The 12,318-nt window shown below is 46.6% G+C and overlaps 1 protein-coding gene across 2 annotated transcripts in view; it reads left to right on the forward strand.

The window, feature by feature from the left end:
* ROBO4 (roundabout guidance receptor 4) overlaps positions 1–12,318 on the forward strand; it is a 191,068-nt gene that overhangs the window by 22,371 nt on the left and 156,379 nt on the right. Inside the window, exon 1 of one of the 2 annotated variants that reach the window (XM_083163558.1) lies at positions 11,820–12,270. The exons of the other annotated variant lie outside the window; for it this stretch is intronic. Coding sequence (XP_083019684.1) covers positions 12,093–12,270 — 178 coding nt within the window. The 5' untranslated portion in view covers positions 11,820–12,092. Of the gene's footprint in view, positions 1–11,819; positions 12,271–12,318 lie in introns of those variants that run through there. 2 annotated transcript variants of the gene reach the window in all.

The following is a 12,318-nucleotide window of genomic DNA, read 5'->3' on the forward strand; positions in this document are numbered from 1 at the left end:
CATGTGTGGCCTGAGCTAAATGCAGCCATAAAACAAAAACAGACTACCCCAAAATGGCCGACCTGCAGCGAGGATGAATTTAGCAATTTACCAAAGTGCCTTCATCTGCTCTGTCCCACACTAGGCATCGTCAGAAGCTGTCAAATAGCAAACGGCTGGAACAAAGGGCCGGGGCTAAGAGAAATGGCCCTCACTTCGGGGGGGATTAGAAAGCTGAGAATTCCTGCGGAGCTGATTAGGGTCCAATTTAGGGGTCAAACTATACGGAAAAGCTTCACGCTGGTCTGGACTATGCGGACACTACCTACCTGCCGGGCGGGAGTGTGTCCTGAGCGGCCCCTTACTGAGACTGGTTCACAGGTGACTGCAAATAACCGCCTGGCAGTTTAGACGGGGAGGAGCAGAACCCAAAAAAGAAATGCGAGTTGGAAAAGAGAGGGTCACTTCACAGCTGCAATTAAGGGAATGACAGTCATTCATTGCCCAAGGCCCTGCTTTACTGGTGCTAGAAATAGCCATTTACTCCTGTGTGTTTTATAATGGGGGTCAATGTTGACGGATCCTAAAACTGGAAAGGTCAAAATTTAGAATATTCTGGAAACCCTTAAGATATTCTCCCCTTAATTCCAATATACTGCTCGAATCTTTCTAGTTTAGGCCAAATTCAGCATGTATCTCTAATCAGCAATTCCTGTATGGAAACATGGGATGGAACGTAATAGGATGAGAGATCCAGAAAGTGAGAGATTTGGGGAGAAATCTTCAGTTTTATTAAAGCACCAATCATTTACACTGCAGAACCAAATGCTCGTAAGACAGTTTCCTGACTGACGGGATGTTCTCCATCGTGGGGGTCCACAACCCCCATAGAGGGAGAATGGAACCTGTGAGGGGCTTCTTTGCGCTCACCCCCCCCAACTTCCACCCACAGCCTAACCCTAACTACCACCGCACCCTAACCCTAACTTCCACCCGCAGCCTAACCCTAACTACCTCCGCACCCTAACCCTAAGTACCACCACAGCCTAACCCCAACTTCCACCTGTAGCCTAACCCTAACTTCCACCCGCACCCTAACCCTAACTTCCACCTGCAGCCTAACCCTAACTACCTCCGCACCCTAACCATAAGTACCACCACAGCCTAACCCCAAATTCCATCCGCACCCTAACTTCCACCCGCAACCTAACCCTAACTTCCACCCGCAGCCTAACCCTAACTACCTCCGCAACCTAACCCTAAGTACCACCGCACCCTAACCCTAACTTCCACCCACAGCCTAACCCTAACTACCTCCGCACCTTAACCCTAACTACCACCGCACCCTAACCCTAACTTACACCCGCAGCCTAACCCTAACTACCTCCGCACCTTAACCCTAACTACCTCCGCACCCTAACCCTAAGTACCACCACAGCCTAAGTACCACCAACTTCCACCTGCAGCCTAACCCCAACTTCTATCCGCAGCCTAACCCTAACTTCCAACAACAGCTTAACCTTAACCTTCCCCCAGCCTAACCTTAACCCTCCTCAGCCTAACCCCAACTTCCACCCGCAGCCTAACCCCAACTTCCACCCACAGCCTAACCCTAACCCCAACTTCCACCCACAGCTTAACCCCAACTTCCAACCACAGCCTAAATCTAACTTCCACCCACAGCCTAAGCCTAATTTCCAACCACAGCCTAACCCTAACTTCTACCCGCAGCCTATCCCCAACTTCCAACCCCAGCCTAACCCCAGCTTTCACCCACAGCCTAACCCCAACTTCCACCCACAGCCTAAGCCTAACTTCCAACCACAACCTACTCCTAACTTCCACCCGCAGCCTATCCCCAACTTCCAACCCCAGCCTAATCCCAACTTCCACCCGCAGCCTTACCCCAACTTTCAACCACAGCCTGACCCTTGCTTCCAAACACAGCCTAACCCCAACTTCCACCCACAGCTTAACCCCAACTTCCACCCGCAGCCTTACGCCAACTTCCACCCACAGCCTAACCCCAACTTCCAACCACAGCCTAAACCTAACTTCCACCCTCAGCCTAACCCCAACTTCCAACCATAGCCTAACCCCAACTTCCACCCGCAGCCTATCCCCAACTTCCAACCCCAGCCTCACCCCAACTTTCACCCACAGCCTAAACCCAACTTCCACCCACAGCCTAAGCCTAACTTCCAACCACAGCCTAATCCTAACTTCCACCCGCAGCCTAACCCCACCTTCCAACCCCAGCCTAATCCCAACTTCCACCCGCAGCCTTACCCCAACTTCCACCCATAGCCTAACCCCAACTTCCAACCACAGCCTAACCTTAACCCGCAAATCCAGAGCCGGCCCTAGCCTAAATGACGCCCTAGGCAAAATTTTGGCTGGTGCCCCCTAGCACCGCCACTAGTTCCGCCTCTGACCTTGCTCCTCTTTCCAAGCACCATCAACCCTCATCATAGCAGTCATCATTTTGGTGCTCCTACCCGCAATATTTTAAATAGAAACAAACAGGGGTGTGTTCTTGCTGGGAAGGGGCCTGGCCACATTGTACCCCCAATTCAAATTATGCCACACAGTACTGCAACTTTATTAACATTATATCATGCGATTGTCCCTTTATTCAAGTTACATCACAAAGTAGTACCACTTTACCTTATATACATTACTCCTCACATTATTCACATTACACCCTTAGAAAAAAATCCTGAGAAAATATAGTATTTTAAGCACCTCCATGGCCACACTGCAACCCAGCACAAAGCAGTGTGTGCTGGGAAGAAGAGAAGAGCTGCAGCTGCTGCTGTCACTCAAGGGGAGGAGGCCCGGGGCCCTCACTGGGTCCTTCCATCAGACTTTGGCCTGGGTAATTTGAACCCCCTACCCCTTTGTCTCGGCACCACTGATAATACCACACAGTAATGCCCCTTACACAGGACACACATTATTAATGTCCTTATAAACATAATACCCCTTACACATTATGCCAACCTTTATTAATGCCCTTCATACACATAATGACACACATAATGCCTCTTACACATATGTTGCACATTATTAATGCCCTTCATACACATAATGACACACGTAATGTCCCTTACACATACGTCGCACATTACTAATGCCCTTATACACATGACACACATAATGCCTGTTACACATATGTTGCACATTATTAATGCCCTTCATACACATAATGACACACATAATGCCTCTTACACATATGTTGCACATTATTAATGCCCTTATACACATGACACACATAATGCCCATTACACATGTTGCACATTATTAATGCCCTTATACACATGACACACATATTGCCTGTTACACATATGTCGCACATTACTAATGCATTCATACACGGCACACATAATGCCCCTTACACATATGACGAACACTATTGCACAACCAACCCACCCGCAGACAGCACTCTCACAGCCGCTAACACTGTGACCTCTGCCTCTGCTTGGATACAGATGTTTCCTCATTCCTCATAGGCCATGCAGCTCCTGGCCAGTTCTGCTAACGTTGGGTGCCTTTTTTGCTGAAAATTCGTCTGATTTGCATTGTTATGTGACCAGGACACACAAGGAGCTTCCAATGATTAAAATGATATGTGGCATGCCTATATTCTGTGTGCGACTGTGGCTGTACCTGCATACAGAATGCTATGTTACAGTGATTTCCATGAATACACTATTTCATATGCAGATACAGCGTCATTTGCACACATAATATAGGCATGCTGCATATCATTTTAATCAGCAGAAGCTGCTGGTGCCCCTGGGCATTCCAATGCCCTAGGCATTTGCCTATGCCTAGGGCCGGCTCTGCGCAAATCTCGGTGCTGGGGGCGGACTGGGGGCGGGGCTTGATGACATTGATATCAGGCCCCGCCCCCCACAGTTCTGCTGACAGTCTCCTCTCCAGGCTTCTCCCGGAGAACAAACTGTAAAAGTAGGCAACCCTGCGATAAAGAGAAAGTACTCGGTTATAAATTATGATACATACAGCCCAACTACTAACTCTCCCTTATAGCTTCCAAGCAAAACTTACTTGTTGCTTTGCTCCAACACAAAGTACCTCTATTACTGTCTGGATAATGGGGGGCCTGTTTTTTATTTGTTTCATAATTCAATAGATCAGGTTATGGTACCACAACATTGATGGTAAATGTATTGTTGTAAGATGAACTTCACACAGTGTAATAAAACTGCTAACAAGAGGTCAGTGTGTTACAGTATTTGGGGATCTTCTATGTCATTGTATAGAAACTGTATAACAATGTAAGAATTCTGAAGATTAGTTGAACATTACCATAACCGCGACTTCTTTTCCAAAACACTGTAGGCATTTGCTGGTGGTTATCGGCCTAGTTCTTCACCACATCTAACAATGTCTTTCCTAGCACAGGGAACAGGTACTGTAATATATTTATAATGGACAGAGATACACATTAGCATTGTCGCCATCCTGTGTTACAGGCTCATCACAGGGGCCCGAATAGCGAGTCTGAATAATGGGCAGCAATCTATTTGCAGTAGTAATGAAGTGCTACAAAGACATCTTCAGTCTTATTTCCAGTTTTATGTTTGCAAACTCTGGTGTTTGAATGGCGTTTAATGAAAGGAACCATTGTTGGTGCCACATAAAATGGAGGAGCCTGTTGTTTGTCTTGCATGTGTGACCAGAATATCAAGGGCCCATACAAAGAGCATGGAGGGGAGCCGCAACTGGTGGACTAAAGCTTGTTTTCTGTGATGGTTAGAGATGGTGACACATGTTTGGCCACAGGAACCTCTTTATCAAAATATATATTCCCTGGGAATGTCTGAACGATTGGCAGGTCTGTCACACTATGCAGCGTAGGGGTGAGGTTGGTAGATTTGCATTGACTTCGATTGGTGGGTTTGTAGGTTTTGTAAGATTAATGTATGTATTAAAGGCTGTATAGATTTGCATCATTAACATATAGATGTAACCGAATTTGTCCACCAAACCATCAGCCATTCCTCTGCAACACCCTGCAATATTAGGGGTGTAGGGTCATCTGCAAGAGTTCAGACAGAAAGACGATGACAGACATACAGACTTGCAGAATGTCTCTGTGCGGACTGGTTGAGTGATACACAGGCTGAAGGACGGGTACTGTCACTCATTCCTCACCATAGGAAAAGCTTCAGGTGGCTGAAAAAGGGGGTGGTAGTGGTGGTGTGTGTGTGTGTGGGGAGGGTAATACTTTACATTTTCAGAGCTGAGGTGGGATGTCGCAATGACATGGTGTTAGCAGGGCCGGTGTAAGGCTTCTAAGCACCCTAGGCAAAACTTCAACCTACTGCCGCCCCCTGACCCCCCCCCCCACAATACTGCCACCAATAACTATTTTCCAACCCCTCAATGCATACTTGCCTAACATTCTGGAATGGCAGGTAGCCTCCAAAAATTTAGTGGTCCACCCAGCCCCCCAGGAAGGTGGGTAAGACCCCTGCTTTCCCTGGAGTGGAGGCCCCCAGCAACCTCCCCTTTGACACTCATAACAGTGTATAGGGAGAGAGGGCAGTAACGTAGGGAAGTATGCCTCAAGAGGAATTATGGAGGTGAGGTCTTATAGGTTCCCCAGCCGCCACCTGCATTAAGTACAACAAGGATCCTCACAGACATCATTGATTTTTTGATAGCCAGACTTGGTGGTGCCCCCCTAGATCCTGACGCCCTAGGCAGCTGCCTAAAGCTGCCTAGTGGTAGAGCCGGCCCTGGGTGTTAGTCTTCATAGTTCATAACTTAAAATGTCACTGGTTGGAACGAAGTGGTCCTTTAGATAAATGACTAAGAAAAAGAAGAAAAAAGACTCTCTCTTTGTTGGGGCACTCTTGGATAGTTGAGATTTTAACAGAGATAAAAGGATATCATATATCTAATGGTTGGGAAGAACCTACAGACCACTTGCCTATGTCTGGTCCAGAGATAAGAAAAGTAACTGGTTGAAAATTACTAGATAACAAGGTTCAGGAAAGCGGAGCTGCAGTCCCTATGGACGGGGCTGTCTCCAAATCCTGTTTAAGAAGATATTGCAAATATTAAAATGTAGCTTTTAATGTAAACTCTTTAAAATATCCTAGACAAACATGTAGACGAAACAAAAACATATATATAAAGATACACAAACATGTGCAGCAGGTTAATGCAATGCAGCACAGTCTGAGACCACTACAGATAACCATGCACAATAGGGCTCATGTGTTGTAACTTAGTACAGAGATAGTTGCAACAAAGTTGCATTTGTATTTGTCTGCATACCAGTGCTAAACCGCTACTATATATTGATTTTCTAACGCCAACATTTGTGTAACTGCCGACACAGTGGAGGGCAGATTGTGATAACATCTTGGTAACACTGTATGTGTTAGCTAAAGTATCCATTGACCATCTGGTTACAGTGCATGAGAAACATTCAGCTGTCGGTCCGTCGATTATTGCACTGCTGATGACAGGCGTTATATGCTGACACGTCAGCAGTCGGCAGGACATAACCAACAGGAGTTTGCTTTAGCTTAGATAAACTTATATCTTGACCTGTATATTTGTACCAATCGCAGCCATTAGGAACAATCTTCATTGTCAACCTCTGTGTAAATGCCGACAGTGTCCAAAGAATGGATGCCGAAATGTCCAAATAATTGATATATAAATTCTTTAGCGCACAACTATAGGCCTCTGTAGTACCAACCTCACACTCAGGAAAAGGAACAATTCCAGTGTGTAAATGTGACGGGTGTATTTCTCACACACTAAACCTCTAAGATACAAAGCAACTTTGTTGCAACTATCTCTGTACTAAGTTACAACACATGAGCCCTATTGTGCATGGTTATCTGTAGCGGTCTCAGACTGTGCTGCATTGCATTAACCTGCTGCACATGTTTGTGTATCTTTATATATATGTTTTTGTTTCGTCTACATGTTTGTCTAGGATATTTTAAAGAGTTTACATTAAAAGCTACATTTTAATATTTGCAATATCTTCTTAAACAGGATTTGGAGACAGCCCCGTCCATAGGGACTGCAGCTCCGCTTTCCTGAACCTTGTTATCTAGTAATTTTCAACCAGTTACTTTTCTTATCTCTGGACCAGACATAGGCAAGTGGTCTGTAGGTTCTTCCCAACCATTAGATATATGATATCCTTTTATCTCTGTTAAAATCTCAACTATCCAAGAGTGCCCCAACAAAGAGAGAGTCTTTTTTCTTCTTTTTCTTAGTAACCTATTTACTCTCCTGGGCGCACCTCCACCCGACCAATTGTTAGAAACAGGGAGATTGACTATCCCCTTTAATATTTATTTTCGATTGTGGATCTTCTTATTTCCTCTCATAAACAAATGAATTGTTATCTCTTGTGCACCGGTCACCATCCACTTCCCTTTTCCCCTTAAAGTATACCTTTAGATAAATGGTCAGGTGAGTGGTGGCATAGATGGATGGGTAAGTGGTGGCAAAGATTGACAGGTGAGTGGTGGCATAGATGGACGGGTGAGTGGTGGCAAAGATGGACAGATGAGTGGTGGCAAAGATGGACGGGTGAGTGGTGGTATAGATGGACGGGTGAGTGGTGGTATAGATGGACGGGTGAGTGGTGGTATAGTTGGACAGGTGAGTGGTGGTATAGATGGACGGGTGAGTGGTGGCAAAGATGGACAGATGAGTGGTGGCAAAGATGGACGGGTGAGTGGTGGTATAGATGGACGGGTGAGTGGTGGTATAGATGGACGGGTGAGTGGTGGTATAGATGGACAGGTGATTGGTGGTATAGATGGACGGGTGAGTGGTGGCATAGATGGATGGGTGAGTGGTGGTATAGGTGGACGGGTGAGTGGTGGCATAGATGGACTAGTGAATGGTGGCATAGGTGGACAGGTGAGTGGTGGCAAAGATGGACAGATGAGTGGTGGCAAAGATGGACGGGTGAGTGGTGGTATAGATGGACGGGTGAGTGGTGGTATAGATGGACAGGTGAGTGGTGGTATAGTTGGACAGGTGAGTGGGGGTATAGATGGACGGGTGAGTGGTGGCAAAGATGGACAGATGAGTGGTGGCAAAGATGGACGGGTGAGTGGTGGTATAGATGGACGGGTGAGTGGTGGTATAGATGGACGGGTGAGTGGTGGTATAGATGGACGGGTGAGTGGTGGTATAGATGGACAGGTGATTGGTGGTATAGATGGACGGGTGAGTGGTGGCATAGATGGATGGGTGAGTGGTGGTATAGGTGGACGGGTGAGTGGTGTCATAGATGGATGGGTGAGTAGTGGCATAGATGGACTGGTGAGTGGTGTCATAGATGGATGGGTGAGTAGTGGCATAGATGGACTAGTGAATGGTGGCATAGGTGGACAGGTGAGTGGTGGCATAGGTGGACGGGTGAGTGGTGGCAAAGATGGACGGGTGAGTGGTGATGTAGATGGACTGGTGAGTGGCGGTATAGATGGACGGGGGAGTGGCGGTGTAGATGGACGGGTGAGTGGCGATATAGATGGACAGGCCACGAGAGGTTACAGCTGATCTCAGTGTCAAGGAGCCCATACACGGTCCGTTTAACGGATCCGTTTGGGACTTAAACAGCACACATCGGATCGCATCCATAGTGCATGCAGTGTGCATGCACTGCGATCCGATACGATGTGTACCTAGTACAAAAAGTATGTGCAGCACATACTTTTTGTACTGTACTATGTGATTCGCGGGAGCGCGCATCGCATAGTACAGAACAGAGCCGATCCACAACGGACCGTGTATGGGCTCCTTTAGACTGATGGCTTCCCCAGGTGCTCAATCAGTGCACAGACCACACAGACTGATTGCAGCACAAGTTCAGTGTGTACTGTGCGGTGGTGACACTGATCTGAAGCACCTCTGGAGCGACTCTCCTGTTAGTGAGAGACAGAAGATAGAATACACGGATGGGGGGTGTCCAGAGTGCGCTCAAGTGATACCACTTAGCCACAAACTAAAAGTCCCAAATAGATGTGATCCTGGAGTCACTTTTATTCAGACGGAGTATTCGTAAACTTCAGAAATGAAACCGAAGACCTCGAATATAAAAAGCAATTCTTTATTGGAAGCCCTGGGGGGGCCATCCGTATATATATATATATATATATATATATATATATATATATATATATATATATACACATATATATATATATATATATATATATATATATATATATATATATATATACTGTACATGTGAAGTAACAGGGCCTGTCATATACAGTACCTGTGAGGTAACAGGGCCTGTAATATGCTGTACATGTGAGGTAACAGGGGTTGTCATATATATATACTGTACCTGTGAGGTAACCGGGCCTGTAATATGCTGTACATGTGAGGTAACAGGTCCTGCCATATACTGTACATGTGAGGTAAATATATACACATGTTCAGCTATGATCAACACACAAACAGGTCAACATGAGTATTTCTTATTAATTTTTATCTGGCATCTTTTCACAATTTAACATTCACGTGGACTCTGATTGGGAACAGTAAAAATCTCAGGTGTCGACACTGACAAAAAAATCAAGTCATCCATTTTATGTGTTGACTGTTTCTATTTGGACCCTTTGCTTATGTCGACATTGTCAATGACAACCTAGTTTATGTCAACCTTTTGTCAATGTCGCCCTTTTAACTGTTGACGTAGACAAGGGCTTGACAAATATTTTTTAAATCTAGGAGCCAGCATGAAAGTGTAGGAGCCAGACAAACTAAAAATAGGGGCAGTGCAAAAGTGCCGAAGGCGTGGAATTATTTTTACAATACAATGCCTATTACACGTCACACACCCATTACATGTTATTCCACATGCCATAATGCCCATGACACATTATGCCACACACCGTAATGCCCATTACACATTCCATAAAACACCGGCATGCCCATTATATATAATACCACACGCTGTAACGCTTAGTACATATTAAGTCACATAAGTGCCACTTACCTACATGCTCATTGCTACTGGTTGCATGCTTGATGCCAGGGATAACTTGCCCTTTCTGCCCAGGGGTAACTTCCCCTTTCTGCCCAGGGGTAACTTGCCCTTTCTGCCCAGGGGTTGCATGCTGGAACCCGGGCTTGTCCAGCAGCAAGAAGCAGTGGGGGCTCAGCGCACGGTGCCCTGGAGAGCAGAGGTGCGGCTGCCAGTAGAGGTGCGGCTGCGGTGCTGGGGAAAAGACCCGATTGATTAGTGGGTAGTAGCCGCTGTCTCCCTCATCTCTGATCCACACAGGGTACACGCAGGGCCGGTGTAAGGCTTCTGCCTAAAGCTGCCTATTGGTAGAGCCGGCCCTGGGTACACGGTGTCCGGCGCCTGTCTGGGTGACGCACTGCAGGGAAGGAAGGTCAGAGGTCTCAGGCCGCCCTGCAGTGATTGGATGAGGCAGCGGCGGCACTGGGGACTTCTAGTGGCTGCTGCCGAAGTCAGGATCAAGTGTATTTAAAAAATGTGTTCTGCTGCCGCCGCTGCTGCGAACAGACGGGGGGGGGGGGGGGGTGTCAGGGACCACACTGGCCTGACAGGACAGGGGAGACGGGTGGTCGGGCTGCCGACCACCAGATTCTGCTTCCTTCCTCCCTGTTAAAAATCTGGTCGCCAGGAAGCAGAATCTGTTCGCCGTGGTGACCTGGCGCCCGGTATTTGTCGAGCCCTGACCTAGACACTGTCTACAGTATCTCCCGATTCACACCCAAAAAACATTATTACTTGTCACCACATATTTGTACTACCAAGGCCTGGGTGCAGGCTCCACGCAGGCCTCCCCTCTCTAGCAGCACAGCAGACTCTAGTTGTATCGGTACCATGTGCCCGCATAGTCCAGCGCGTACATCAAAGGGCGGAATATTACCAGAGCCATTGGGCAGTTAGCCACAGCGTACCTTCATGAGAGCGTCTCTGTAACCCCCAACACCGCGTAGTCATTACGCTGAAAAGAACATTCACGTTCTCCCAATTATATTGATATATAGTAATTCTGGCCCATGATACAAAACAGCATTCAGTCCCAAGCATTTTTTGTTTTCTAAACGGTTCCTTCATCACTTTCAGAACTGTCTTGACAGCCATTGAGGGGGTTCCGCTCCTTAGGATGATAAATGGTCCTCACAGCAAACACTAAGTGGTACAAATTTCTTACAGCTAATTATGTTTGTACCTCACCAGGAGAGAAAGAACATGGTAACAAGACGGGGTAAGACGGAGAGATACCACCATCGACGAATGTTTTCCAACACTGGTGACCCCCTCAAAATAATTACAACCTACAGTGGTAAATGTGATTGCGGACATCTAGAGGCCATTGTTCCGCCCCGACAATTGGAAACGTCTTAAGCCGCCTTCAAAATTCACATTTCTCCTCTAGTCCGACAAAGGCCCCTTAGATGCTTTAAGCACTATCAAAGGACAATCAATTCAGTTTGGAAACGGTCGTCAGCAAAGCTGCTCCGCTATTCAATTGTGCAGTCAATCTTGTGTAGGAATGTTGGAAATCGCATTTTCACAGGACTTTCGCAAAGCGCAAAAAAAAAGACGTCGGACAAAAGGGAAAAAGAAAGAAATAAACCTTGAGTTAAACGATCAACACCGTTGTGTATTCCTGCGAAAATAAAAACATAAATTACTTACTCTATCTACTTTGTGTCAGAGGAGGGCAAAATACTATCAAATGAGCCCCCACCCTGTTCTGATGACACAGATGCTGTGGAGACAGGAGCCCCTGTCTAAACTTCTCAGCCCTTCTCCCAGCATGGGGTCTGCATGCTTTTCTCCTCCATTGTTCCTCAACTTCATAATGAAGAAAAGGAGGAGGAAGAAAGTACAAAAAAAAAAAGAACAAAAGCTGTTGAAAAACATCCTTAATAACAAATTCTGAATAATTTACCAAAGGCCGGAGAGAAGTGGGTAGGCGCACATACTGCAAGTTTGCCCGCGAGACCAGACCCTTGGTTGATTTTTTTTTTTATTTGAAAGTTGTCTCTGGGGAGTTTATTTTACCTGGACCCAAGGCGTGTGCCCAATACCTCTGGCCAAGAACGGTATGCTTTCATTCGTCATCCTCGTGGCTTGTGCCTTCCCACCGCTAGGATGGAGTTCCCAGGTGGACTATTGTCCCTGTCGTCAAGCAGTAGAGCATGAGGGACGTGGCCTTGTGACTTCCCACCGTCACCCCAGACACCTTCACCATCAGAGACCCAGCAGGAGGCACCGCATGAGAGGTATGAGCCTCAGCCATCAGAGGCACGCTGTAGCAGTAATGATTGGGA

Source organism: Crinia signifera, chromosome 19 (genome assembly GCF_055691185.1).
Source record: "Crinia signifera chromosome 19, ASM5569118v1, whole genome shotgun sequence".
Lineage (NCBI taxonomy): Eukaryota > Metazoa > Chordata > Amphibia > Anura > Myobatrachidae > Crinia > Crinia signifera.